Source organism: Tetrahymena thermophila (assembly GCF_000189635.1).
Source record: "Tetrahymena thermophila SB210 genomic scaffold scf_8254814, whole genome shotgun sequence".
Taxonomy (NCBI): Eukaryota; Ciliophora; class Oligohymenophorea; order Hymenostomatida; family Tetrahymenidae; genus Tetrahymena; species Tetrahymena thermophila.
Genome location: NW_002476570.1, coordinates 581,355 through 608,563, shown reverse-complemented (window position 1 = coordinate 608,563; position 27,209 = coordinate 581,355). Strand labels below are relative to the sequence as shown.

The 27,209-nt window shown below is 20.4% G+C and overlaps 6 protein-coding genes across 6 annotated transcripts; 1 reads left to right on the top strand and 5 right to left on the bottom strand. All coding sequences in view use genetic code 6, as the record gives it.

Moving 5' to 3' along the window:
* Positions 1-222: 222 nt before the first annotated feature.
* TTHERM_000414159 (transmembrane protein, putative) lies at positions 223-6,961 on the bottom strand (the record flags this gene model as incomplete). The annotated part of the gene is made up of 8 exons (XM_012795435.1): positions 223-275; positions 332-418; positions 469-1,108; positions 1,173-1,870; positions 1,917-2,190; positions 2,306-5,597; positions 6,021-6,613; positions 6,668-6,961. 8 exons carry the CDS (start codon positions 6,959-6,961, stop codon positions 223-225), a joined length of 5,931 nt encoding a protein of 1,976 aa, XP_012650889.1.
* Positions 6,962-9,198: 2,237 nt separating this feature from the next.
* Positions 9,199-9,531, bottom strand: TTHERM_000414158 (hypothetical protein; the record flags this gene model as incomplete). Its single annotated transcript, XM_012795434.1, has 1 exon — positions 9,199-9,531. One exon carries the CDS (start codon positions 9,529-9,531, stop codon positions 9,199-9,201), a length of 333 nt encoding a protein of 110 aa, XP_012650888.1.
* Positions 9,532-12,579: 3,048 nt separating this feature from the next.
* Positions 12,580-12,972, top strand: TTHERM_000414157 (hypothetical protein; the record flags this gene model as incomplete). Its single annotated transcript, XM_012795433.1, has 2 exons — positions 12,580-12,781; positions 12,890-12,972. 2 exons carry the CDS (start codon positions 12,580-12,582, stop codon positions 12,970-12,972), a joined length of 285 nt encoding a protein of 94 aa, XP_012650887.1.
* Positions 12,973-13,536: 564 nt separating this feature from the next.
* TTHERM_00414190 (transmembrane protein, putative) lies at positions 13,537-15,331 on the bottom strand (the record flags this gene model as incomplete). Its single annotated transcript, XM_001007189.2, has 4 exons — positions 13,537-13,571; positions 13,630-13,903; positions 14,034-15,197; positions 15,308-15,331. 4 exons carry the CDS (start codon positions 15,329-15,331, stop codon positions 13,537-13,539), a joined length of 1,497 nt encoding a protein of 498 aa, XP_001007189.2.
* Positions 15,332-20,786: 5,455 nt separating this feature from the next.
* Positions 20,787-21,828, bottom strand: TTHERM_00414200 (hypothetical protein; the record flags this gene model as incomplete). Its single annotated transcript, XM_001007190.1, has 2 exons — positions 20,787-20,842; positions 20,946-21,828. 2 exons carry the CDS (start codon positions 21,826-21,828, stop codon positions 20,787-20,789), a joined length of 939 nt encoding a protein of 312 aa, XP_001007190.1.
* Positions 21,829-23,433: 1,605 nt separating this feature from the next.
* Positions 23,434-26,314, bottom strand: TTHERM_00414210 (transmembrane protein, putative; the record flags this gene model as incomplete). Its single annotated transcript, XM_001007191.2, has 6 exons — positions 23,434-23,486; positions 23,549-23,635; positions 23,686-24,322; positions 24,383-25,080; positions 25,127-25,400; positions 25,520-26,314. 6 exons carry the CDS (start codon positions 26,312-26,314, stop codon positions 23,434-23,436), a joined length of 2,544 nt encoding a protein of 847 aa, XP_001007191.2.
* Between the last annotated feature and the right edge of the window lie 895 nt (positions 26,315-27,209).

Sequence of the window (27,209 nt, the reverse complement as noted above, 5' to 3'; positions counted from 1 at the left end):
TTTTTAAATATTTAAATGGTAAAATATGTTTATTTATTCTTATCTTAAATTAAGACTAAAAAGCTTTTATAACAATGAAATTAAAGAGTTAGTTTAAAAAAATAAACTTGCATCCTATTTTGTAAGCTAAATTAATATTAAAGTGTAATTAAATGAAAATATTATTATTTAAAAAAAATATTTACTTAATATATAATTTATAAATTAATACAAATTAAATAATCAATTCATACTTTTATCATTTTATTTTAATATACTTTCATCAGTTTATTGATCTAGTACAATAAAATAATTTTAATAAAATAAAGTATTTCAATTAATTTTTATTTACCTTTAAGATTTAGTAATCTGAATTAGAAATGATTCTATTTTTGTGGACTCTAAAAATCAAATATATCTTACCTGCCTAAAGATGATTCTATTTTAATTATATTTATATTTTAAAAACTCTTTAAAAATTAAATATACCTTATTATTTGAACTTTGCTTAAAGCTAATATTTATTCTGTAGAGTTTAAGGCTAATAAGGCTGCTTTAAATTTTCAAACTCTGTATTTATAGTTTCATTTTCAATTTATTAACTAAAGAATGATATTCTAAACTAATTATTTGGTGATTTTAGTTAGGTAGGTATCGAAGACTATTATTATTTTTGTTAAGTCTAATAGACGCTAAATTTTTCATTTCCAATTTCAATATAAATTTTTAATTTGGACTTTAGTTTTTTGATTTTCAAAGCTGTAGAAAATTTTATTTTATAGTCTATTTATATAAAGGTAAATAATGATGGGTATTATGTTTTTAGACTATACAAACATTATTAAATTATATTTCTATTTTCTTTCATAGCAGGAATAGGTCTTACAAAAGTTAAAAATAGTGTCTTAAATATAAAATTGAAGTTTAAGATTATAATTAAGAATTAAAATATTATGATTGGAGTATAGAATTCATCAATCAGCAAAGACTATGCTAAACAAAAATTTAGAGTTGAAATACTTATTAGTATAGATTAAGTTTCTAATTCATTATGAAACTTGTTAGTAAATGGACTGACCTTCATTTAGAAGTAATTGTATAATATTAGAATTTGATTTATTATGCAAGTCTGATTTTAATATTTTAAAAATATAATTTGGTAAAATTTAATTTTATTTAATAAAATTAATTACTTTCAAGGATAAGGATTCTTATAAAAGTATTGAAGAAATCATAACAGAACTCTTGTAAAATAATCTTATAAATTCCCAGTAGTAGTATTAATTCTTATAAGGTTCATAAATAAACTAGTAAGAACTCTTTTGTATTTTATTGAGATTTTAATTTATATTTTGTCTCACTTTATAAATCAAGAAAAGAGGGAGAGCAATACACATCACAAATATTGCTGGAAAGCTAAATAATAAATTATAAATAAAGTGATCAGAGAAATTCCTACAACCTATTAAAGTGTCTATTTATGCATATTTCTCATCTCCAATATTTATACAATTTATTGATTTGATTAAGATAAATAAAATGGATGGATAGAAATAGAAATAAAAGAAAATCATTGTAGTTTTCTTATACCTAGAATGAGTATTTTACTTGTAAACTACTTGTTAAAAAATATTTATAAGGTAATTAAGAATGTAAATGACAAAAGGCAGACTTAATGAGCAAATTACTTTAGCAAACCACTTTGGTATATTAATATTTTTAGGGTAAAAGCAATCAAACATGTTTGTTTAAATCACCAAAGGGTTTCCTCCAACATTAGAAGAAATTTAAATTAAAGTAGGAAATTAGAAGGAAATACTACTTAAAATAGATATTATTTGTAAATGATCAATCAAAATCTTTGAATATACAGTAGAATTAGCCTTATAGACTGATATAAAAAAAATTAAAATAGCTTTAAATTAACTAATATTTACCAGAATTATTGAGATAAATAAGACCCATCATTTTCAGATAATAGTTTTATAATTCTCTTTCTACTGAATTAATAATCTTTCTATTGCAAGCGTATATGTACAAAGTTAACACCACTAAAAATATTACTTATGAGATACCTGAAAGTATTAAAGTATCAGAGCACTTTGAACACTTAAATGTATAGAAAATAGTAGAGTATCTTTATCCCCAAACATCACCCAAAAAATCACATTATTCACACAAAGGACCAACATATCCAACTGCACATCCAAACTATTATAAAAAATTTAATTAAAATTCTATGATTTAAAGAATTTAATTGATTTTTTTTTTAAATATTAAAAGTTAGTTTAAAAATTTTTAATTTATATTAAAATTTAATACTTACTTTTGACTCTATATTTTAAGGTTGGCAGTTATTTGGGGCATTTTAACAATATAGAATTTAATTGGTTTAGTTATTTTTTCTCCAAAACCCATTCTTTACTTATATTATAGATCCTTAACATGATACTGCAGATGAAGGACATATTTAACAACTTTGATCATTTAGGCTAAGAGAATATTTTCCATCAGGACATTGATCACAAATAATTGAAGAAAAAAAATCTTTTTGAATTTCTCCAATTATACATTTTCTAAAATCGACTTTGAAATTCAAAGATAATTACTTTTAAGAAAGAAATAAAATTCCCTTAGAATTATAGAGAGGAGGAATTATCTAAGACTGTATTTAAAGAGTCGAGCTTTGATTAGGAATATAAGAAAGACTAATATTAAAAGAAAACTTTCCTTTCTAAAAGGTGGCAATATTTCCTCCAAATATATTCATTTTTTCACTTTTTGCTTATATATTTATTGTCATAGTTGTTTATTAAATTATTTCATTTACACTTTGACTATAACTTAGTAAGGGATTGTACTTAAAGTATTGATTTTCTTCATCTAAAATTTAAATATCATCAATGAACATATAATCACCGCTCCTAAAATTGCTAACAATAATGGACTCAACCTATTATTAATCACCTCTTTCTACAATAAATTAAGGATTATTTATTTAATATAACTCTATCTTTCTTAGTGTTGAACCAATATTTTAACCATACAAAATACATTAATTATCTTTTACTGTATTATTATTAAGTAAAACTAAATTACGTTAAATAATATCTGGTATCATGTATTAATAGTATATTCCTCCACCTATAGCTGCTTTATTATTCAATATATTTGTGTTTTTTAAATTTAAATCACAGTTGTTTATAAAAATAGCACCTCCTAATCCTTAGATTGCCTTATTTTTTTAGAAGTTACTATTTATTATAGAGGAAGTAGTAGTCTTTAATTAATTTTAATCTAAATACACAGCTCCACCTGATTAACTTTATGTTTGATTCTCAAGGAATTTACAGTTAGAAATCGATAAATTTTAAATTTAATAGAGAAACAAAGAACCTCCATTTCCTAAAATAGATTAGTTTATCTAAAATTTAGAATCTATAATATTCAACTAATCAGTATTTTAAATATTTAATGCGCCTCCATTTTGGTTAGATATTTAGTTTATAAATTCACTACTTTAAATAGTTAACTTTTATGCAAAATTAATCATAATAATACTTTATTAATTCGATATATTGTCTTATAATTTTAAATTAATAAATAATATTGAAAATCCATCATTTTAATTTAGTAGATAAATCTAATTTCCTATGTGCCCTTAAAAATTTGATTTTTATATTAATAGATTATTAAAGTTTATTAGTTTAAGATTTGAATACCCTTCACTTAAATTTATGTTCTAAAAATAACACTCTACTATTTCGATATTAGAGAGCTAAGAGTTTATTAGATTTGTAGTTGTTTAATTTATGTTATTAAAATGTGAATTAAAAATTTAAGTTTAATTTGCTTGTATTAAAAAACTAACATTTTAAGAATCAGTAACGTTGAGCAATTCAATTTTAAGATTGCTAATAGGATATATTAATACTTTTTGATAGGGTTAAGTTAAAAAAAGTATAATATCTTGAACGTTTATAACTACTATTTGGCTCAATTAAACAATATTACATCCTAAAAAGCTAAAAATTTAGTTTTTATTTGTTTGTTAAATACTTAAAGTACTAATTTTTATTTATTCTACAACAACAGCTATTATTAAACTTTAAGAATAATTAGTTATATTTTTTAGATTTATTTGATTTAAATTGATTTAACCTGATCCATTTATTTTAATGAGAGAACTAAAAATAGAATGAGTTACATTTACATTATTTAGCATTAAATTTGTACAATTTTCAAATTGGAATAATGTTTAATTATTTAGGTTAACATAATTTATGTTGATATTTTTAAATATAACTTCACTGCAGTTTTTAAAAATTATCAAGGGTTATTAAGAATTTTAAAGTTAACTTGTGAATTATTAAATAGTTAGATTTGAAAATATTACTTTTTGAATATTTTCTAAAAAAACTTAATTTTATATGCTAATTATATTTAAATTGTATAAAAGTAATTCCTCAATATTATTATTTTAGTTCAATGTAAGATTATCTGTAACATTTAGCAAGGCATCATGAATTACTAGCTCGCTTATATTCGGATCGTCAACAATACTTCCATCATTCCAGATTATTGTATTGTAATTTTATGTATAAAATACAACTTATATTTTAATATCTTACTATTGTAAATCCATAAATTTGCTTATTTAGGAATTATTTTATAATTAAATTTACACTTTGGCTACTATTTGATTTGAAAATTTGGCATTTTATTATATCTTTTGAATTTAATAAGAACTCATATTTTGATTTTCCAAACCTAAATTATATGTACATATATCTTAAGGTTAGTAAGGAATTAAATAATATATAATATCAGTCCATGATATTCCTTCTATTTAGAAATATTTTTAATTGTTTTCATCAAAAATTATACTTGCATTTTAAATATAGATTCTTTATTTATTTTTCTAAAACAAAATTTAGATACCACTTTATTAAACTTGTAATATGTAAACTGAGTCTTGTTCTAATAAGATAAATGTATTTTATGAGTTAAACGACTTAATATATTCAATACTAGTAAACCCTGTATTAATCTGATATTCTTATTTAACTAAAGTGAGCTAATTATAAAAATAAACTGAATTTGGACAAACTGAGTAAATTAATTGATCATCGAAAAATATTTTAGCACTTACAAGGCAAGGATTCTTAATCTAAGATATTAATTTTAAACCAAAATCATAAATATAAGTAAATGATATATTTGAAACACAGAAAATAATTCTCCTTTTCCAATCAACAACAACATTAATAATTTTGTAATCTAGTTTAGCCTAATTAATCACAATAAGTTAAGAAGCATCAATTATATATATGGTTTTTTCTTCATTTTTTACTATAAAAATTAAGCTTTCATTTGTATTATCATTATAATTTGATTAGTTAATATTTTCAAAAATATCATCTAATTATTTAGTTTAATTAGAACTTAACTTCACCATATAAGTAATATTTGTGTTATCTAGTTTTAATTGGTTATTTTATCTTGTATTTATATTTATAGAAGTAATTAAGTTTCCAAAAGTGTATATAATATTATTATTTTGGATTAATATTTACTAGAAATTGCTTTACAAATTGTCAAAAAATACCAAGCTCTGACTATTTATATTATAAAAATAGACTTATTTTGTCTAATAATCAGTTAATATTAAGATTTTATTGAAAAAATCAAATAAGGCATCAGAGTATGATTAATTTATTTCTAATTGATCAATAACTTAAAAAATATTTTTCTAAAAGTTTATTTAAATATTAAAGATTCTGAAAGGTGTTATGAAAATTAAACTTTGTTCATCAATCTTAAATAAATCACATTTCTGCAATGTGAAAAATGCTAAATCTATCAAGAGCTGATCCTGAAAGAGTCTATCTTTAAATAGAAGCAAACAACTAGTTTACAAATTGTATGTAACAATATAGTTATTAAACTAGATAAATTGAATTTAGATTTAATTTATTAAGCTCTTTTCTTATTATATCAAACATTCTATTAAATCATAAGCTAAGATCACTTAATCTTACCTAACTACAAATAAAGTATTTATTTATGTTGATAGTAGTGCTTTATCAATTTTTGAGTTATTTTCATTGAAATTATCATTCAAAGTCTCATAGTAGATTATTTAAGGGAATTTAAAGGCATGAACAGATTATTGGGTTAAAATGTAGATAAAATTATTGTTAATGTCTGGTAAAATTTACTAAATTTCATTAAAGTAAATTGGTACAATATTTGTAACATTTTTGAGATAATTGTAACTATATACTTAAGGAGTTGGGTCAATTACAATTATTAAATTATATTAAGGAATAAAGCAAGTTAATTTTTTATTGAAATTTGATTAAATATTGTACTTATATTTTTGTAAAGCTTAGTTATAGTCAACAACTGTAATAGTATTATCATTTCCATTTAACACTATCAAGAAATTATTTTAAATATCATAATACATTTCAGTAAAAGAAGAAGCATAACTATATAATTATTATTCTATTATTTAGTTACCTTTCTAATAATATTAGCTAAGATAACTGTGAGGATATATTATTAGCTTATTTTATATATCTATGATAGGACTAGAACCCAAATAATTTTTGTATTATAAGTAATTAGACTAAATAATAAAAAAATTAATTAAATAGGTTAAAAAATTTATTAAAAAATATACCAATTAAAAAGAACTAATTGATCCATCTATTAAGTTAAATAGTTTGACTACAGGCGACTCAGTGTAAATAAGATTATTCTAGCATTACAGTTAAAACCTTAGAGGTTGTTTTTAGCTAATAAGTGGTGAAATATCACTTAAATCTAAAAAAATACCATTATTGTTTCCTAAATACTTTTATATTTTAAATTATATTTAAAATAACGATAAGAAAATAATTAAATCTAAATTACGTTGTATACAAAAATTTGATTTTTAGATGTCTAAACAATTATTTGTTTTTAATAAAAACATATTTCTATTCTATTGATATCAGAAAACTTTTGTACCAAAGTTACCTAACCACTATTTAGCTGAGAATTAAAGAGTTTTAGAGATCCATCGCTTTATAAATAAATAAATACATCATTTTATGCATCAACGAATAAATTAGTATAAGTTTCATAAAAATTGAATGCATTTTCAATTTAACTCTTCAAAACATTTGTTTTTACAATCTAACTCTTGTTTATGTCAAAGGTATAACTGTACTATAAATTTTCATCAAGCCAATAATAAATTAATGTTTAATAATTTTATTTTGGATCAATAGATACTATTGGATTATTAAAAATATTTTTTGCCATTTTTATCAGGTAATCACTCTTCATAAAATAGACTTAATCATCAGCTTTTGATAAAAATGTGGATTCATTTTTAAAATCCTCAGTATTTAATAAAATAAATAACTTATATTAAATGACATATTAACTAATTATAACTATTTCCTAGTTTTTAAATATCTTCACATAATAATATATTATCTTATTTATTGGTAACTTAGATGCTTGTAGTGAAACTAAATCAAAGCGGTATAAAAAGTTTGAGCTCATAAAAAATATAAAATCATCTATAATAAATGGGTATTTTGTACTTTAGTCAAATGGAGTTGTAATTATTTTGGTTAAAACTAATTGTTGGTTGTATATTTTTATTTCATTACCTTTGACAATAATAATTTATCCTTAGTAAATTAAGTAGCTAAAATCTATGTTTTAATAATCTATTTAGAGTGAACTAGAGTCATTTATTTAATAAGTGGGTAGTTAGAATTCTTAAATTAACTAATTGTTTATAATTAAGTATATTGAATCATTTATAGAGACAACCTACTTTTCTAGATCACTGTCTCTATATATGGTAGATTATAGTAAGGCAGTAACTAATTTAATTTAGCTGCTGTAATATGATTCTTTTTAAAAAGAATTAAGGTCAAATCCAAAAAAATTTCCATTTTTATCAATAAATAGTAACTTCTAGTTTTTATAATTATAGAATGATATATTTCTTGATTAATCTACATCAAATTTATAGAATTGAGCTACTTTAGAATTATTTTTGATATCATATAAACCAAATGGCTATTTTTAAAAGAGAAGTCCATATTATTAAATATAAAAAGTTTCAATAGTTGATACAGAAGTAAAGCATTAATCAAATAAATTGAAAATTATTTATTCAAGCAAAATATCTTTTATTAATATCTAACATTAGTTTAGTGAAATTTAGAAAGTAAAAAGCATTAGATTAAATCCCAAATACATTTGAGATTTATGAAATAAAGGATTATCTATTTATAAAATAGGTCTTATTTTGCTTCTTTTAATTTGGAAATATTATAAATTGTATAAGTAAAATTATATTTGGTTAAATAAATCATATCTGATTAGGTTATTATTTATAAGTGTAAGTATATTGCTATTAACTGAATATGCCTAAAATGGAGAATCATCATATAATTTTATTTCTTAGCTTTGTTTGATTGATGATATAATATTAATTTTTTAAATTTTATCATCAATTATCTAGAATTAAAATGAAAAGATCTAGTTATTATTATTTAAAATATATATTATTTAGTTACCAATAATACTTAAAGTTTGAGAAACTAATATCTTATCTAAATATAATTAATGTTAATTAATTTTAGATAGTTAAAATTCGTTGTATTAATTATAGCTTAATTATTAATAAATGATAATGTTGTTTGAGATGATCATAACTATTGTTGGTTAATTCTAATTTTATTGCTAATAGAATGTAATAAGTTAAGCATATGAAGCTAGATCATTAGTTATTTTTGCTATATTTACAACTTTATCATTTTATAAGTAAAAAACACTGATTTATTATTTTCCCTAAATACAAACTAAATTTAAATCTTAGTTCTAAAAAAATTAATACATAGTATCTAATTACATTTAATTTATTATATTAACTGATAAATTTCTTTCGTCAATTTACAAAAAGTAACCTTAGCTTTCAATCTAATTTATAGCAAAAAAAACCATATTTTCTAAATTAATAATACTAAATTAGACAAATAATAATTCTAACTCAATCATTTTATTTTGTTGTTTTAAATAAAGATTTGCATTTTGATATACCTATTAATTTATAAATGTAAATATAATTAATAAATAAAATAAAATTTAAAATTACATATGAATTCTTGAAGTACGAACAGATAAAAATCTATTTAGAAGTATTTATCAATTCAAATTATGACAGCTAGTATTTGTTTTCTTCACTATAAACTATCTATTATTCTATGTAGTCATAAATTACAAATCCTCCTTAATTATTCTGCAAAACTAACAAGTGGTACTCTACATAAACTTTAAAGAGGCTATATTATATATTTTATTAAGTGCTTAACTCAAATTCTATTTTATTTGTTAAAAAGTTAAAACCGATCGTTTTTTATATAGTTTGGCACCCTACAACATTTCTATCAACAAAATTTTAAGGGCCATAATTGATAGTTTTTACTTATGCATTTTAAATTAACAATTTATTATTAATTGTATTTAGATTTAAATCATAGAGGTAGAATTAACAAAGAAAATCTGCTAATATGAAGTATTTATTATCTAAAATGCTCATTAAAGGACTTCTTTCAAAGAAATTGATTTTTTCAGTTTCTTGGAAGTAGTTACAATTCTAAATAGGTACACAAAATTTTGTTTTTTAATCTTTTATTTCATTTTTACTGCAATCATAAGTACATTATCTGGAAGAAACTGAGTAATATTATTATTAATCACAAATATTATCATTTAAAATACATCCTTATTACTTATCAACAATTAAATTTTCGCTACATTGAACACATTACTCATTTGAATTGCATAAATCACATCCAAATACTTTGCAATAGTCACAAGTACTTGTTTTTTAGTTAAAATACATTCCCTTTTTACATTCTTATTAACAGCTATTATCAGATGAATATCTTAAATAATTATTCTTACACTACAAGCAATTATTTTAAGTCAACCCGTTACAAGTCTCACAAGTTCCAAAACATTTTAAGCATTACTGTTTTACAAAATCATAAATCTCTGCACTCTAACAATTTTAGCAATAAACTTCTTATACTAAAATATAAAAAGTTAAACACTATAAAATTAACAACTTTTTAATTTAACTTATCATTGATTTTGTTTTTTGCTTTAGTAATAAATGATTTAATATAAATATAATAAAAATTCAACTTTGTATAGCAAAAGCAACAAAATTTTTGGTTTTTATAAATATAAAAATTAGAGGTCATTACATATAAGCTTGTTAAAATATTAATCTTTAGAAGTATTATAATTTTTTTTTCCTTTTTACAAATGAGATCATGTATTTTTGTAAAAAAAAAGAAAATTAAATTTTAATTTGTTTCATTCTTTTATTAATATATTTTTTCTTCTAATTAAAAGAGTTTGCAATTTGAAATAAGTTTTAAATTTGTTTGCATAATTTATGAATTTAATATATTTTAATAATTTTTTTATGTTTTTTTAAATAATATGATATCACTTTTGTGTTACCATATCTTAAAATAAGATCTTACATATCTAAATAAACAAATTATTTTTAAAAATAAATTAAAATATGTTTTTACTTTTAAAATCAAATATCAAAAGTTCTCTAAAATAAGCTAAAATTCAAAGTACAAATTAAGGTGATCAAAATTTAACATCTTTTAGTTTCATTAATTCTTAAATGTTTTAATTGATAAATAAACAAATAAGTTAGTACTTTTGATTCTGAATTTTATAGTTAATTTTCTAGAGCATTCACCCAATAAAAATCTAATAATTGTTTTTAATTCCATTTTTTACTGGTATTTAAAAACTAAAAAATTCTACACCTCGAAAAACATATCTAATAAGAATCATCATTAACATTTATAAAGGTTTAACATGAAAATTGTAACTAAAATCTAAAAATATTCAGTTCCATTATTTCATTTATTCTATTGTAGTTAAATTACTTTAAAATATATTAAAAGCATTTAAATAAATAAATTACCTTAAAAATTAAAATTAAATTTGTGATTCTCTCAACTATTAACTATTGTTATTAAATATAAGTTCCAATTCTTTTTATTCCAGATATGATATGATATAATTTTTATAAAAATAAGCTATTACCAAGCTTAAATAAATTCATGCAAACATTTATAAATTAAGTGAAAATTCCAATTTTTATTATCATTAAGAAATAAAATAATTATTTAAAAATATTTTTTGATTTTGTTTTTAATTATATAGCAAAACATTAAAATTAATTACTAATAGTTTTGTACTTATCCTTTGTCATATAAATGATTTAAATTCATGAATTAAAATATTTACACAAAGTTAAAACTATATTTTATTTTAAATATTTACCATTTTTGAGAACTGGAATATATTCAATATAAATAAAAAATTATCTTTTCCATTAAAATAATAAAAATTTATAATACTTTTAAAACTAATTTATGAAATAATAAATATTAAGGTTAAAAGAAATTTTCTTTTATTAAAACTGATTAAAACTTAAAAGAAAATTTATATCAATAGGTGTGCGATCAGATGAATATATACCACCGATTCAGTAAGTTAAAGTTATTAATAATAAAAATAAATAAAAACCTAAAGCAGCTTTATAGAAAACTGAGGGATAATAATGGAGGGATTGTGATAGTTAAATATAATTTTAATAAAATAAAATTATTAATTCGGCCAAGTAAATTTCACTAAAATATAATTTCCCATAATCAAAAATTTCCCCCCATTTTAATCTTTTTAAGTAATAGAAAAATAATTAATTTTGTATAAATTTTATCATAAATTCAACTTTAACTTTTGTTTTAATTATCATTTAAATTGAGTAGTTTTTTGATTAAAATTTTGATTATAAATTCATATATAACATTTTATATTTATTCAAAAAAATTATTTTTATTTCACAATTGAGTTTAATTGTTTTATTTTTCAACTACTTCATCCTGGCATTGATCTATTATTATTTATATTATTTTATAAAAATAAAACATTCAAGTTAATATTTACCTTAAAAATTTATCAATCGAAGCTAAAAATTGCTTTATCTCAATGAAATTTAAGAAAAATCACTCGTTTCTTATCTAATAAGGGGTGAATCTAATTTTAATGTTATTAAATATTAAAAAAATATTTAATGATTAATAATACCTTGATTTCTAAGTTTTGCTGAAAGCTAATATTTAGTCTAAAGAGTTAGTGGTTGTTATGATTGCTTTAAATTATCAAATTCACTGTTTATAGTTTCATAGTCAGTTTATTAGCTAAAAAGTTATACCTTAAATTAATTTGCTATTTTTTGTGAATTAAATATCAAAGATTGTAATTATTATTTTTAACCTGTATTAATAGTACTTTATCTTTCATTTCTTGCTTCATACACACTCTTTATTTAAAGTCTTAGTTTTTTAATTTTCAAAGCAGTTTTAAATCTTATAGTAGAATCTACTTATACAAATTTAAAAATCTAAGGATATTTAGTCTTCATTTTATAAAGGCACTCTTAAAATAAGTTTCTGTTTTACCTATTTGGAGAAATAGGTTTAACAAATGTAAGAAACAATAGTTTCAATACAAAGTATAGATTTAACATAATTATAACCAATTAAAAAAGGATAACCACAGTATAATATTAGTCAGCTATCAAAGACTAAACTAAGCAGAAATTCAGAGTTGAAATACTTATTAGTATAGATTAATTCTCCAATTAATTATGAAGTTAATGAGTAAACGGATTAATCCTCATCTGAATGTAATTATACAATATCAATATTTAGTTAACTATGCAAGTCTTATTTATTATATTTAAATTAGTTATTAAATAAAATTTGGTTACATAATATTAAATTTACTTTTAAAGAAAGATACTCTTACAAAAATATTGAAGAAATCATAACAGCACTCTTATACAACAATCTAACAAATTCCCAGTAGTAGTATTGATTCTTATAAGGTTCATAAATAAATTAATAAGAACTTTTTTGTATTTTAGAAAGCTTTTAATTCATATTTTATCTTACTTTATGAATAAAAAAAAATGGGATAACTACAAATACCAGAACTATAACTGGAAAACTAAAAATTAAGTTATAAAAAAAGTGTTCAGAAAAATCCCTACAGCTTATCATAGTGTCGATTTAAGCATATTTTTCATTTCCAATATTTATACAATTTATTGATTTTATTAATATAAATATCATGGATGGATAAAAATAGAAATAAAAGAAAATCATTGTAGTTTTCTAATACCTCGAATGAGTATTTTTCTTGTAAAATACTTTTAATAAAAAGTTTATTATTTAATTGAGTAAATAAATGATAAAAGGCAGACTTAATGAGCAAATTACTTTAGCAAACCACTTCGGAATTCTAATTTCACTAGGATAAAAGCAATCAAATATATTTGTTTATATTAGTAAAGGATTTCCTCCAACATTTGAAGAAAATTAAATTATAGTAGGAAATTAGAATGAAAGGCTACTTAAAATAGATATTATTTGCAAATGATCAATTAGAATCTTTGAACATACTGTAGAATTAGTCTTATAAACTAATAAAAATAATAATAGAAAAGTAATTTTAAAATTAATATATTTTTACCAGAATTATTGAGATAAATAAGACCCATCATTTTAATATAGTAATTTTATAGGTCTCTTTCTATTTAGTTAATGATCTTTCTATTACATATGTAAATGTACAAAGTTAGCAAAATTATGAATATTGCTTATTCGAAACCTGCTAATACTAACATATCTGAGCATTTGGAACAATTAAAATTTTTGAAAGTAGTTGAGTATCTTTATCCCCAAACATTACCAAAAAAATCACATTATTCACACAAAGGACCAACGTAGCCTTGAGCGCATCCAAGCTATAAAATAAATATTGTAAATAAAATTGTATTTAAGTATTTTAATTTAACTTCTTTTTCAAATTTTAAAGATTGTAATATTGATATGTTCATAAAATATCTTTTTATTTGTAAAGAAATAAATTATTACTTTTGATTCCAAACTTTCTGGTTAACAATTTTCTGGAGCATTCTCACAATAAAAAATCAAATCACTCTGATTGTTTTTTTTCCAATATCCATTTTTAACTTGTATTTATGAACCAAAACACCTTATAGCTTAGGATGGACAAATCTAACAAACCTAATCATTAACATTTAAAGAATATTTACCATCAGGGCATTAATCACAAATGATAGATGAGAAAAATGATTTTTGCACTTCTCCTGTTATGCATTATCTAAAATCAACTTTGAAATTGAGAGATAACTATTTTTATTCTAAAAATAAATTTCCTTTATAATCATAAAGAGCTGGCATTTTTTAAGATTATATCTAAAAATTTGAGCTTTAATTTGGAATGTAAGAGAGACTTACATTAAAAGAAAATTTTCCTTTCTAATAATTCACTATAATTCCTCCAAATATATTCATTTATTCACTTTTATTTTACATGTTAATACTCAAAGTAGTTAATTATATTATTTCTGTAGCACTTTGACTATATTTTAATAAAGGATCATACTTAAAATTATAATTTTCTTCATCTATTATCTAAATATCATCCAGTACTAAATATTCACCACTTCTGAAATTCTTAACAATGATAGGCTCATTTTAAGAAAAATATCCTTCTACAACAATCGTTTTAAGATCTTTATTAATGTTTAGCAATAACTTTCTAAGTGTTGAAGCTATATTTTAACCATACAATATGCATCCATTATCTTTCACTATATTTTTATTAAATTTAATTTAATTTTGCTAAATAATACGTGGTATCAATTGCTAATAATAAATTCCTCCACCTATAGATGCTCTATTATTTAAAATGTTTGTACTTTTTAAATTTAAATCACAATTATTAATATAAATAGCACCACCTAATCCTTAGATTGCAGTATTTTGTTAAAAATTACAATTTATTATAGAAGAATTTGTGGACTTTAATTAGTTTTGATCTATAAATACTGCTCCTCCCGATTCATTTTATGATTAGTTTTCAAAGAATTCAGAGTTTGAGATGTATAAATTTTGAATTTGATAGAGAAACAAAGAACCTCCATTTCCTAAAATAGATTAATTTATCTAAAATTTTGATTCAGTTATATATAATTCGTCAATATTTTAAATATTAAAAGCACCTCCGTTTAGCTAAGATATTTAATTTATAAAACTACTATTTTAGATTATTAATTTTAATGCAAAATTAATTAATATATTGCTTTGTTATTGAGATTTATTGTCTTTTAATTATAAATTACTAAATACTATGGAAAATCCTTCATTTTAGTTTAGGAGATAAATCAAATTACCTAAATTTCCTAAAAATTTTGATTATTCAATCAATAGATTGTTAAAGTTTATTAATCTAAGAATTTAATACCCTTAGCTCAAATTTAAACTCTAAAAATTACATTCAAATATTTAGATATTAGAAAGTTTAGAATTAATAAGATTGGTGGCAGTCTAATTCAGATTTGTAAAATGAGAATTAAAAATTGTAAATTAATTAGCCTCTATGATAAATCCAATATTTTAAGAATTTGAAATATCAAAATATTGTATTATAAGATTATTAGTAGGATAAATATACATTTTTGTATAATCTTAAGTTTACAAAAGTATTATGTCTTATGTATCTCTAACATTAATTTAACTCAAAGTTATATTATAGCATCCATAAAAGCTTAAAATTTAATTTCGATTTGTTTGCATGATACTTATATAGCTAATATCTGTTAATAATACAGTTGTTGCAATAATAATACTTTCAAATTGATTTGTTATATTTTAAAAACTCAATTTTTTAAAAGAAATCTACTAAGATTCAATAATGTAAATCAGAGAGCTGAAAATAGAATTGCTAACATTTAAATTTTTTATTTTTAAATTTTTTACATTTTCAAACTAAAAGAATGTTTAATTATTTATGTTAACATTATATAAATTCATGCTATCTAATATCACTTCGCTACAATTTCTAAAAATAATTAATGGCTATTAAGAATTTTATTGATAATTTATGATTGATTAAATGGTTATGTTAGAAAATATCACTTTTGGAATATTTTCAAAAACAACTTAATTTTATATGTCAATTAAATTTAAATTAAATAAAAGTATTTAATTAATGTTATTATTTTGGTTCAAGATTAGCTTATTTGTAATATTTAGTTATGCATCATGAATAACTAGTTCACCTATATTAGGGTCGTCAACAATGCTTCCATCATTCCATACTAATTAATTATAATTTTATGTGTAAATAACTGCTTCTATTTAAATTTCTTATTTGTTTAAATTAAATATCTTGTGTATTTCTTAATCATTTTAAAATTGAATTAATACTTAAGAAACTGTTTGGTTTGATGAATATGCATTTTATTAGATGATTTAAATTTATTAAGAAATCATTTAAGTATTTGATGATACTAAATTTGCAGTACACTTATTTTAAGGTTCATATGGTATCAAATAATAAATGATATCGCTCCATGATATTCCTTCTATTTAGAAATACTTTTAATTATTATTATCAAAAATTATACTAGCACTTTAGATATTAATTTTTTATTTATTCTTTTAAAATAAGATTTTGATGTTATTATTATTTTATTGTAGTTGAATAATGTAAACTGAGTCTTATTATATTAATAAAAATGTGTTTTATTAATTAAAAGACTTTATATAATCAATATTATTAAATCTAGAATTAATTTGATAGTTTTATTTAGCTAAAGTCAGAAAATTATAAAAATAAACTGAATTAGGACAAACTGAGTAAATTAATTGATCATCAAAATATATTTTAGCATTTAAAAGACAAGGATTTTTAATTTAAGATAATTGTTTCAAAGTAAAATCAAAGATATAAGTAATTGATATATTTGAAACACAGAAAATTATTCTTCTGTTTCTATCAACAACAACATTGACAATTTAATACTCAATTTAAGCAAAACTAATTACATTTAGCTGAGTCGTATCAACTATGTAGATTGATTTTTCTTCATTTTGTATTATAAAAACTAAACTTTCATCTGAAGTATCATAATAATTTGATTAATTAATTTCTTCAAACCTTTCATCTAACTATTTATTATTATTAGAGCTTAACTTTATCATGTAAGAAATTTTAGTTGTACCTAATTTTAATATATTAGTTTAGCCAAAATTTTAAACTGAGATAGTGAAAGAAACAATAGAATTATTAAAATAGTAGAGAATATTATTTTGTTAGATCAATATTTGTTAGTAATTATATTATAAATTACCAACTGAAGTTAAGTTGTTATTAATAATTTCATAAAAAGATATCTATTTTGTCTATTAATTAGCTAATATAATTATTTTATTGTTAAAATCTAATAAAATATCAGAAAAATATTATTTTATTTCTAATAAGTTTAAAATTTAAAGCTTATTTTATTAAAGATTTATCTATATTTAATAGATTTTAAAAGATGTTATGAAAATAAAGCTTGATTCATCGATCTTAAATATATCACATTTCTATAATGTTTAAAATGCCAAATCTAATAAGATTTCATCCTAAAAAATTCTTTCTTTAAAGAGCAATAAAGAACTGGTTTACAAATTATAAGTAACTAAAAAATTGTTAAATTAGATATATTAAACAGACATTTAATTGATAAAACTTGTTTCTTTTTAAACTAAAGATTCAATCAGATCATACACTAAAATCACACTATCTTACCTTACAACGAATAAAGTATTTATCTATGGAACTAATTATGTTATATTAATGTTTGAATTGTTCTAGTTGAATTTATCATACAAAGCTTCATAATATATCATATCAGGATAAGTAAATGAATGGACAAATTGCTGAGTTGAAATATAAATGAGATTATTATTAATATCAGGTATTATTTAAATAATTTGATATAAATAAATTGGTACAATATTTGTTATATTTGTGAGATAATAGTAAGTATATATTTAAGGAGTTTAGTCAATTATAATTATCAAATTATTTTAAGGAATGAAGCAAGTCAAATTTTAAAAAAAATTAGATTGAGTATTGTACTAATACTTTTACAAAGCTTAGTTATAATCCACAACTGTTATTAAATTATTACTACCAATTAGTACAATCAACTAATTATTTTAAAGATCATAGTACATTTGAGTGTTAGGAGAAACATAACTATATAATTAATATTCAATTTATTAAGAACCTTTCTAATAATATTAGCTAAAAATGCTATGGGGATAAATTATAATCTAATTTTGTACATCTATTATAGGATTAGAATTTAAATTGTTTCTGTATGATAAGTAATCAGCCTAAATATAAAAAAATATTTTATTACATTAATATGATCTATGATTTTTAATGAATTTACTAATTAAAAAGTGCTAATTGATCCATCATTTAAATTAAATAGTTTCAGATAAGGAGACTATGTAAAGATTAAATTATTTTGACATTGAATTTAAAATGAGAGAGTATATTTTGTTGTGATGAAAGGTGTAATGTCACTTAAATCTAAAAATACTCCTGTTCCATTATTTCCTTGATACTATAAATATTAAATTACTTTAGAAATAGGTCAGCAAAAAGTAAATAAATAAATTACCTTAAAAATAAAAATTTAATTTGTGGTTGTCTAAACTACAAGTTATTGTTATTAATAACAAGTTTCAATTCTTTTTATTCCTGAAAATTTTTGTACCAAATATACTTATCCACTTGTTAAGTTAGGGTTGAAAATTTTTATAGATCCGTCTACTTAAGAATATATAAATATATCTTGGTGTGCATCAACACTTATTTGTGTAAAAAAATCAGTAAAATCAAATACTTTTAGTATTTAATTCTTCAAAACATGTATTTTTATTATCTAATTTTTTATTGTATCATAATAATAGCTCAACTATAAAGTTTCACTAAACCAAGTTTAAATTAGTACATAATTACTTTATCTTTAATCTATAGTTGACATTGGAATATTTTAAATATTTTTAGTCATTTTTAAAATATAATCTGATATTCTAAAATATGTTAAGTCATTTATATCTGATAATAGATTGCTCTAAAACTAAAAAATCTAAGTATTTAACAAAATAAATAGCCTATATTGAATAACGAATTATTCAATTATCAATATTTCCTGATTTTCATATAATGTTGCTAGAAGACTATTTGATATATTAATTTGCAACTAATTTGTCTTGAATTAAATTAAATCAAATTAGTAAAAAAAGCTTGAGCCAATAAAAAATAAAAATCTATCAATATTAAAGACATTAGTACTTGTTTGATAACCAAACGGAATAATTATTTTATTTATCAGTAGTAATTATTAGTTGTAAACTTGAATTTCTTTGTTAATTATGATAAGAATTTATCCTTAATAAAGAATGCACTAGAAAACTGTATTAACATAATCTAATTAAATTTAATTAATATTGTTGATTGACTTATTATCTAATTGGAATTCTTAAACTAATTAATTATTAATAATTAAATAAATTGAGTTATTTAAAGATGCTGGTAGCTATTGCATTTTACCGTTTATAAAAATATTTGACAAAAGTAAGTCATTTACAAGAGTATTTTAGTTATTTATATAAAATTCTTACTGCAAAGAAATAAGGTCAAATCCAAAAAACTATCCATTTTAATCTACAAAAAGCATTTTTTTATTTTAAAAAGTATGGAAAGTCACTGTTCTTGCATAGGCGTTGTCAAATTGATAGAATTATGTCACTTTAGAATTTTTTATAGTATTATACAAAGTGAAAGGTTATCTCTAAAAAAGAAATCCTAACTATTCAAAATAAAAGGTATTAGTTTATGATAAAGTAAAAAAACATTAATCATTAATATTAAATATTATTTATCCAAGTAAGACATCTTTTATTATGATTTAACATAAGGAATTTTGAATGATTACAGTATAGAGGTGCTTATTATTTCCTAAATCCATTTTCAGTTAACTAATTTAAGATAAATAAATATCTTAATAAGATCTTATAAAACTTCTTTTAATTTAAAAGTTTTACAAATTGTACAAATAATATGTGATATAAGTCATTAAATCAAATTATATTTGATTTAAGTTAACTAAAATGCAAGTATTACTATCGCCCGTTTATAACTTTATTATGGAATCATTATGTAATATTATTTCTTAACTTTATTTACTTGATGTAAGTATTTTTTTTGTTTCCACATTCTAATCATTTATTTCAAATTCTATATAGAAGATTTAGTTACTATCATTTAAGACATATAAGATTTAATTTTTCATAGCTATTAATGATACTGGATCTAAATATTTATCTAAATAAAAAATATATTTGATAAGATTTGAAAATGAACTTTCTTTGTATTATTAATAATTTAATTAGTCAAAAACTATTAAATTTGATTTTAAAACCACAATTATTGAAGGTTAGTTAGTATTTTATTATTAAAAAAAAGTACATTTAGAAGTAATCTATCCTAAATCATTTATAATTTTATAGATCGGTAGAATACTATCTTTTTGGATATAATATACTACTGAATTTGAATTTCCTTTCACATAAAATAGCTATAAGTCCTCGTCAAAAAAATTTAAAGAATTATTATCAATATTTATTTGTAACATTACTTTAGTTGATAGTGATACTTAATCAAATTGAAGAAAATATCCTTACCTATTAGAAACAGTAGCATAAAAAATCATATCTTATTTGTTTAGAACCTTTATATTGTAATATTATTGATCAAATTTAATTATTTTATTTTCTCTTCTAAAATAAAGCACTGCACTTTAACTTTCCTTTAAATTAAAAATAAATAAATCAACTATTAAATTTTAAATTAAAAATTTACATATTAAATATTATTGCTCTGATACAAGTAAATTTGTTAGGAGTTTATACTCTAAAAGTTATAAATATATAAATTATTTGTTTCTATGAGAATCTCTTCATTATTTAAATAATCAAAAAAGATAAATCCTCCTTAATTCTTCTGTAAAACAATTATATGATTCTCTGCATCTAGTTAGAAGAGACTATATTAAGTATTCAATTCATTATTTATATTGAATTCTATTTGATAAGTTAAAAAATTAAATCCAATTAATGTTTGCTATGTTTAGCATCCTCCTACATTTCTATCATAAAAATTTTATTAGCCATAAAAAACTGTTTTGTCTTATGGATTTTAAACTAATAAATTTGAATAAACAGTCTCAAGATTTTAATTGTATAGGTAGAACTAACATAAAGATTCTCCTATTAATAGAAATCCATTATCAATAAAGGTTTCTACTGATACTGATTAGAACAAATCATTTTTTTATATTTCTTGGAAATAGTTGCAATTCTAAATAGGGATGCAGAGTACTGTATTTTAATCTTTTATTTCATTTTCGCTACATAAGTAAAAGCATTATTTTAAAAATAAGGAATAGTACTATTATTAACTGCATGTATTATCATTCAAGACACATCCAGATTATTCATCTAATTTCAAATTTTCAGTGCATTTAATACATCTTTAATTTTAAAGACATTAATCACAACCTAAAACTGAGCAAATTTCACACGTATTTGTTTTTTGGTTTATATACGTTCCTGAAACACATTTTTCTTAACAAGAATTATCAACTCCTTACCTATAATAGTTATTCATGCAAGTCAAACAATCATTTTAAGTTAATCCACTACATGTATTACAATGATCATCGCATTTTAAGCATTGTTATTATACAAAATCATATATTTCTCCAACATTAAGACAGTTTTAGCTAAAAACCATTTATATAGAAATATAAAAAGTTAATAGTTTTGTGAAAGAATATTTGTTTCTTTAATTCATCATATATTAATTTTTTTTTGCCTTTTTTTTTTAATTAACTTTAATCAAAAGATAGTTAACAAGGTTTTAAATTTAAATCAAAAATTAACTTAGTCAATTCAAATAAAAAATTGAAAAAAAAACTCATAAATATTAAATAGAATGTAATTAAATTGTTTTTCCAATAAGAAATCCCTCTATATTTAAATAACTTTTGATCTAATTATAATTCAAATAAGATCTCTATTCAATAAAGGAAAATTAGAAGTTATAATTAATTTTTGTTTATAAAATTAAAATCTAGTCATTTTTAAACACAATAGATTAATGATTACTTTGATATTGTCTTTTAAATAAACATTAAAGTAGAAAGATATCCAAGAATAAATTGACTAATTAGCATATAAATATTTTAAATATTTTGTTTTTATTTATTATATTTAATTTAAATGAAGTTTCTTAACAATTATTTTCAAAAAGGAAGCAAATATATTTTAATTATTATTTATATAATCACTAAAAATTAGCAAGATATTTTTTGTAGATTCAGCTACTTTTTGATGATTAAGTCTAAAAAAAGAAATCTCTATTTAAATAAATGAGATAATATAATTGCTATTTAAAAATGAATCTTTTATTATATAATTCTATCATTAATTTTATACATAATCAATAAATAATAAATAATTATTGATTTTATTTTTTAAATATACATTATTAATCAAAAATTTAAAAAATAAGCTTAATAATTGACATACAAATATATATTTTGTTTTTATTTATTAGATTTAATTAATTGACGTTTCTTTACAATTTTTTAAAAAAGGAAGCAAGTATATTTTAATTATTATCAATATAATCACTAAATATTAGCATGATATTTTTAGCAGATTTAATTACTTTTTGATTATTAAGTCTAAAAATATAAATCTCTATTTAAATAAATAAGATAGTTCAATTGCTATTTATAAATTAATTAAAAAAGAATCTTTTATTATAAAATTCTATCATTACTTTAACATAATAAATAAATCATATTCTAATTTTATTTTTTAAATATACATTATTAATTAAAGACTCAAAAAAAATAAGTTGTATCTAAATAACATACAAATATATATAGCAAGATGCCATTTAAAAATTTTGTGATTTGGATGGCACTTATTATTAAATAGATTTTTTTGAAAAAAGGTTTCTGTATTTTGATTAATTTTTGTAAAATATAAGAAATCAAATATAAACAAAATAATTAAGATTTAGAAAAAAAAAATGTTCATTAGTAATGTAAAAATTATTTGAAATATCACAAATCATGATATCATGATCTGTGATATTTCAAACGCAGGAACAGCTATATTTATTAATATGTTTCATTATGCTTATCTTAAATTAAGACTAAAAAGTTTATATAACTATGAAATTTAAAAGATAGTTTAAAAAAATAAACTTGCATCTTATTTTGTAAGCTAAATTAATATTTAAGTGTAATTAAATGAAAATATTATTATCCAAAAAAAATATTTACTTAATAAATAATTAATAAATTAATACAAATAAATTAAATGATCAATTAATACTTTTATCGTTTTATTTTAATATACTTTCATCATTTTATTAATCTATTATGATAAAATAATTTTAATAAAATAAAGTATGTATTTGAATAAATTTTTTTATTTACCTTTAAGATTTAGTAATCTGAATTAGAAATGATTCTATTTTTGTGGACTTTAAATATCAAATATATCTTACCTACCAACAGATGATTCTATTTTAATTATATTGATATTTTAATAATTATTTAAGCATTAAATATACCTTATTATTTGAACTTTGCTGAAAGCTAATATTTATTATGTAGAGTTAAAGGCTAATTAGCCTGCTTTAAATTTTCAAACTCTGTATTTATAGTTTCATTATCATTTTATTGGCTAAAGAATGATATTCTAAATTAACTATTTGGTGATTTTAGTTAGGTAGGTATCAAAGACTATAATCTTTGTTAAGTCTAATAGACACTTAATCTTTCATTTCCAATTTCAATATAATTTTTTAGTTTAGACTTTAGTTTTTTGATTTTCAAAGCAGTAGAGAATTTTATTTTATAGTCTATTTATATAAAGGTAAATAATAATGGGTATTATGTTTTTAGACTAAATAAACATTATTAAATTATATTTCTATTTTATCTCATAGCAGGAATAGGTCTTACAAAAGTTAAAAAGAGTGTCTTAAATATAAAATTGAAGTTTAAGATTATAATAAAGAATTAAAATATTATGATTGGAATATAGAATTCATCAATCAGCAAAGACTATACTAAACCAAAATTTAGAGTAGAAATACTTATTAGTATAGATTATGTTTCTAATTGATTATGAAACTTGTTAGTAAATGGACTGACCTTCATTTGGAAGTAATTGTATAATACTAGAATTTGATTTACTATGCAAGTCTGATTTTAATATTTTAAAAATATAATTTCGTAAAAATTCATTTCATTTATTAAAATTACTTTCAAAGATAAGGAGTCTTGTAAAATTATTGAAGAAATCATAACAGCACTCTTGTAAAATAATCTTATAAATTCCCAGTAGTAGTATTAATTCTTATAAGGTTCATAAATGAACTAGTAAGAGCTCTTTTGTATTTTATTGAGATTCTAATTTATGTTTTTTCTCACTTTATAAATCAAGAAAAGAGGGAGAGCAATACATATCACAAATATTGCTGGAAAGCTAAATAATAAATTATAAATAAAGTGATCAGAAAAATTCCTACATCCTATTAAAGTGTCGATTTAAGCATATTTTTCATTTCCAATATTTATACAATTTATTGATTTGATTAAAATAAATAAAATCGATGGATAGAAATAGAAATAAAAGAAAATCATTGTAGTTTTCTAATACCTAGAGTGAGTATTTTACTTGTAAACTACTTTAAAAAAAATATTTATAAGATAATTAAGTAAGTAAATGATAAAAGGCAGACTTAATGAGCACATTACTTTAGCAAACCATTTTGGTATATTAATACTTTTAGGGTAAAAGCAATCAAACATGTTTGTTTAAATCAGCAAAGGATTTCCTCCAACATTTGAAGAAATTTAAATTAAAGTAGGAAATTAGAAGGGAATACTACTTAAAATAGATATTATTTGTAAGTGATCAATCAAAATTTTTGAGTATACTGTAGAATTAGCCTTATAGACTGATATAAAAAAAATTAAAATAACTTTAAATTAACTAATATTTACCTGAATTATTGAGATAAATAAGACCCATCATTTTAAGATAATAGTTTTATAATTCTCTTTCTACTGAATTAATAATCTTTCTATTGCATGCGTATATATACAAAGTTAACACCACTAAAAATATTACTTATGTTATACCAGAAAGTATTAAAGTATCTGAGCACTTTGAACACTTAAATGTATAGAAAATAGTCGAGTATCTTTATCCCCAAACATCACCCAAAAAATCACATTATTCACACAAAGGACCAACATATCCAATTGCACATCCAAACTATTATAAAAATTTTAATTAAAATTCTATGATTTATAAGAATTTAATTGGTTTTATTTTAAATTTATGATATAAATTATTTTTAATTTTTTAAATTTATGATAAAAATTAATACTTACTTTTGACTCTATATTTTAAGGTTTGCAGTTATTTGGTGCATTTTAACAATATAGAATTTAATCAGTTTAATTATTTTTTCTCCAAAACCCATTCTTTACTTATATTATAGATCCTTAACATGATACTGCAGTTGAAGGACATATTTAACAACTTTGATCATTTAGACTAAGAGAATATTTTCCATCAGGACATTGATCACAAATAATTGAAGAAAAAAAATCTTTTTGAATTTCTCCAATTATACATTTTCTAAAATCGACTTTGAAATTCAAAGATAATTACTTTTAAGAAAGAAATAAAATTCCCTTAGAATTATAGAGAGGAGGAATTATCTAAGACTGTATTTAAAGAGTCGAGCTTTGATTAGGAATATAAGATAGACTAATATTAAAAGAAAATTTTCCTTTCTAAAAGGTGGCAATATTTCCTCCAAATATATTCATTTTTTCACTTTTTGCTTATATATTTATTGTCATAGTTGTTTATTAAATTATTTCATTTACACTTTGACTATAACTTAGTAAGGGATTGTACTTAAAGTATTTATTTTCTTCATCTAAAATTTAAATATCATCAATGAACATATAATCACCGCTCCTAAAATTGCTAACAATAATGGACTCAACTTATTATTAATCACCTCTTTCTACAATAAATTAAGGATTACTTATTTAATCTAACTCTATCTTTCTTAGTGTTGAACCAATATTTTAACCATACAAAATACATTCATTATCTTTTACTGTATTATTATTAAATAATACTTAATTACTTTAAATAATATCTGGTATCATGTATTAATAGTATATTCCTCCACCAATAGCTGCTTTATTATTCAATATATTTGTGTTTTTTAAGTTTAAATCACAGTTGTTTATAAAAATAGCACCACCTAATCCTTAAAAAGCCTTATTTTATAAAAAATTGCTGTTTATTATTGAGGAAGTAGTAGTCTTTAACTAATTTTAATCTAAATACACAGCTCCACCTGATTAACTTTATGCTTGATTCTCAAGGAATTTACAGTTAGAAATCAATAAATTTTAAATTTAATAGAGAAACAAAGAACCTCCATTTCCTAAAATAGATTAGTTTATTTAAAATTTAGAATCTTTAAAATTCAATTAATCAGTATTTTAAATATTTAATGCACCTCCATTTTGGTTAGATATTTAGTTTATAAATTCACTACTTTAAATAGTTAACTTTTATGCAAAGTTAATAATAATAATACTCTAATTAGATATATTATCTAATAATTTTAAATTAATAAATTAAATTGAAAATCCTTCATTTTAATTTAGAAGATAAATCTAATTTCCTATGTGCCCTTAAAAATTTGATTTTTATATTAATAGATTATTAAAGTTTATTAGTTTAAGATTTGAATAACCTTCACTTAATTTTATGTTCTAAAAATAACAATCTACTATTTCGATATTAGAGAGCTAAGAGTTTATTAGATTTGTAGTTGTTTAATTTATATTATTAAACTGTGAATTAAAAATTGAAGATGAATTTGCTTGTATTTAAAAACTAACATTTTAAGAATCAGAAACGTTAAGTTATTCAATTTTCAGATTGCTAATAGGATAAATTAATACTTTTTGATAGGGTTATGTTAAAAAAATTATAATATCTTGAACTTTTTTAACTACTATTTGACTCAATTAAATATTATTACATCCT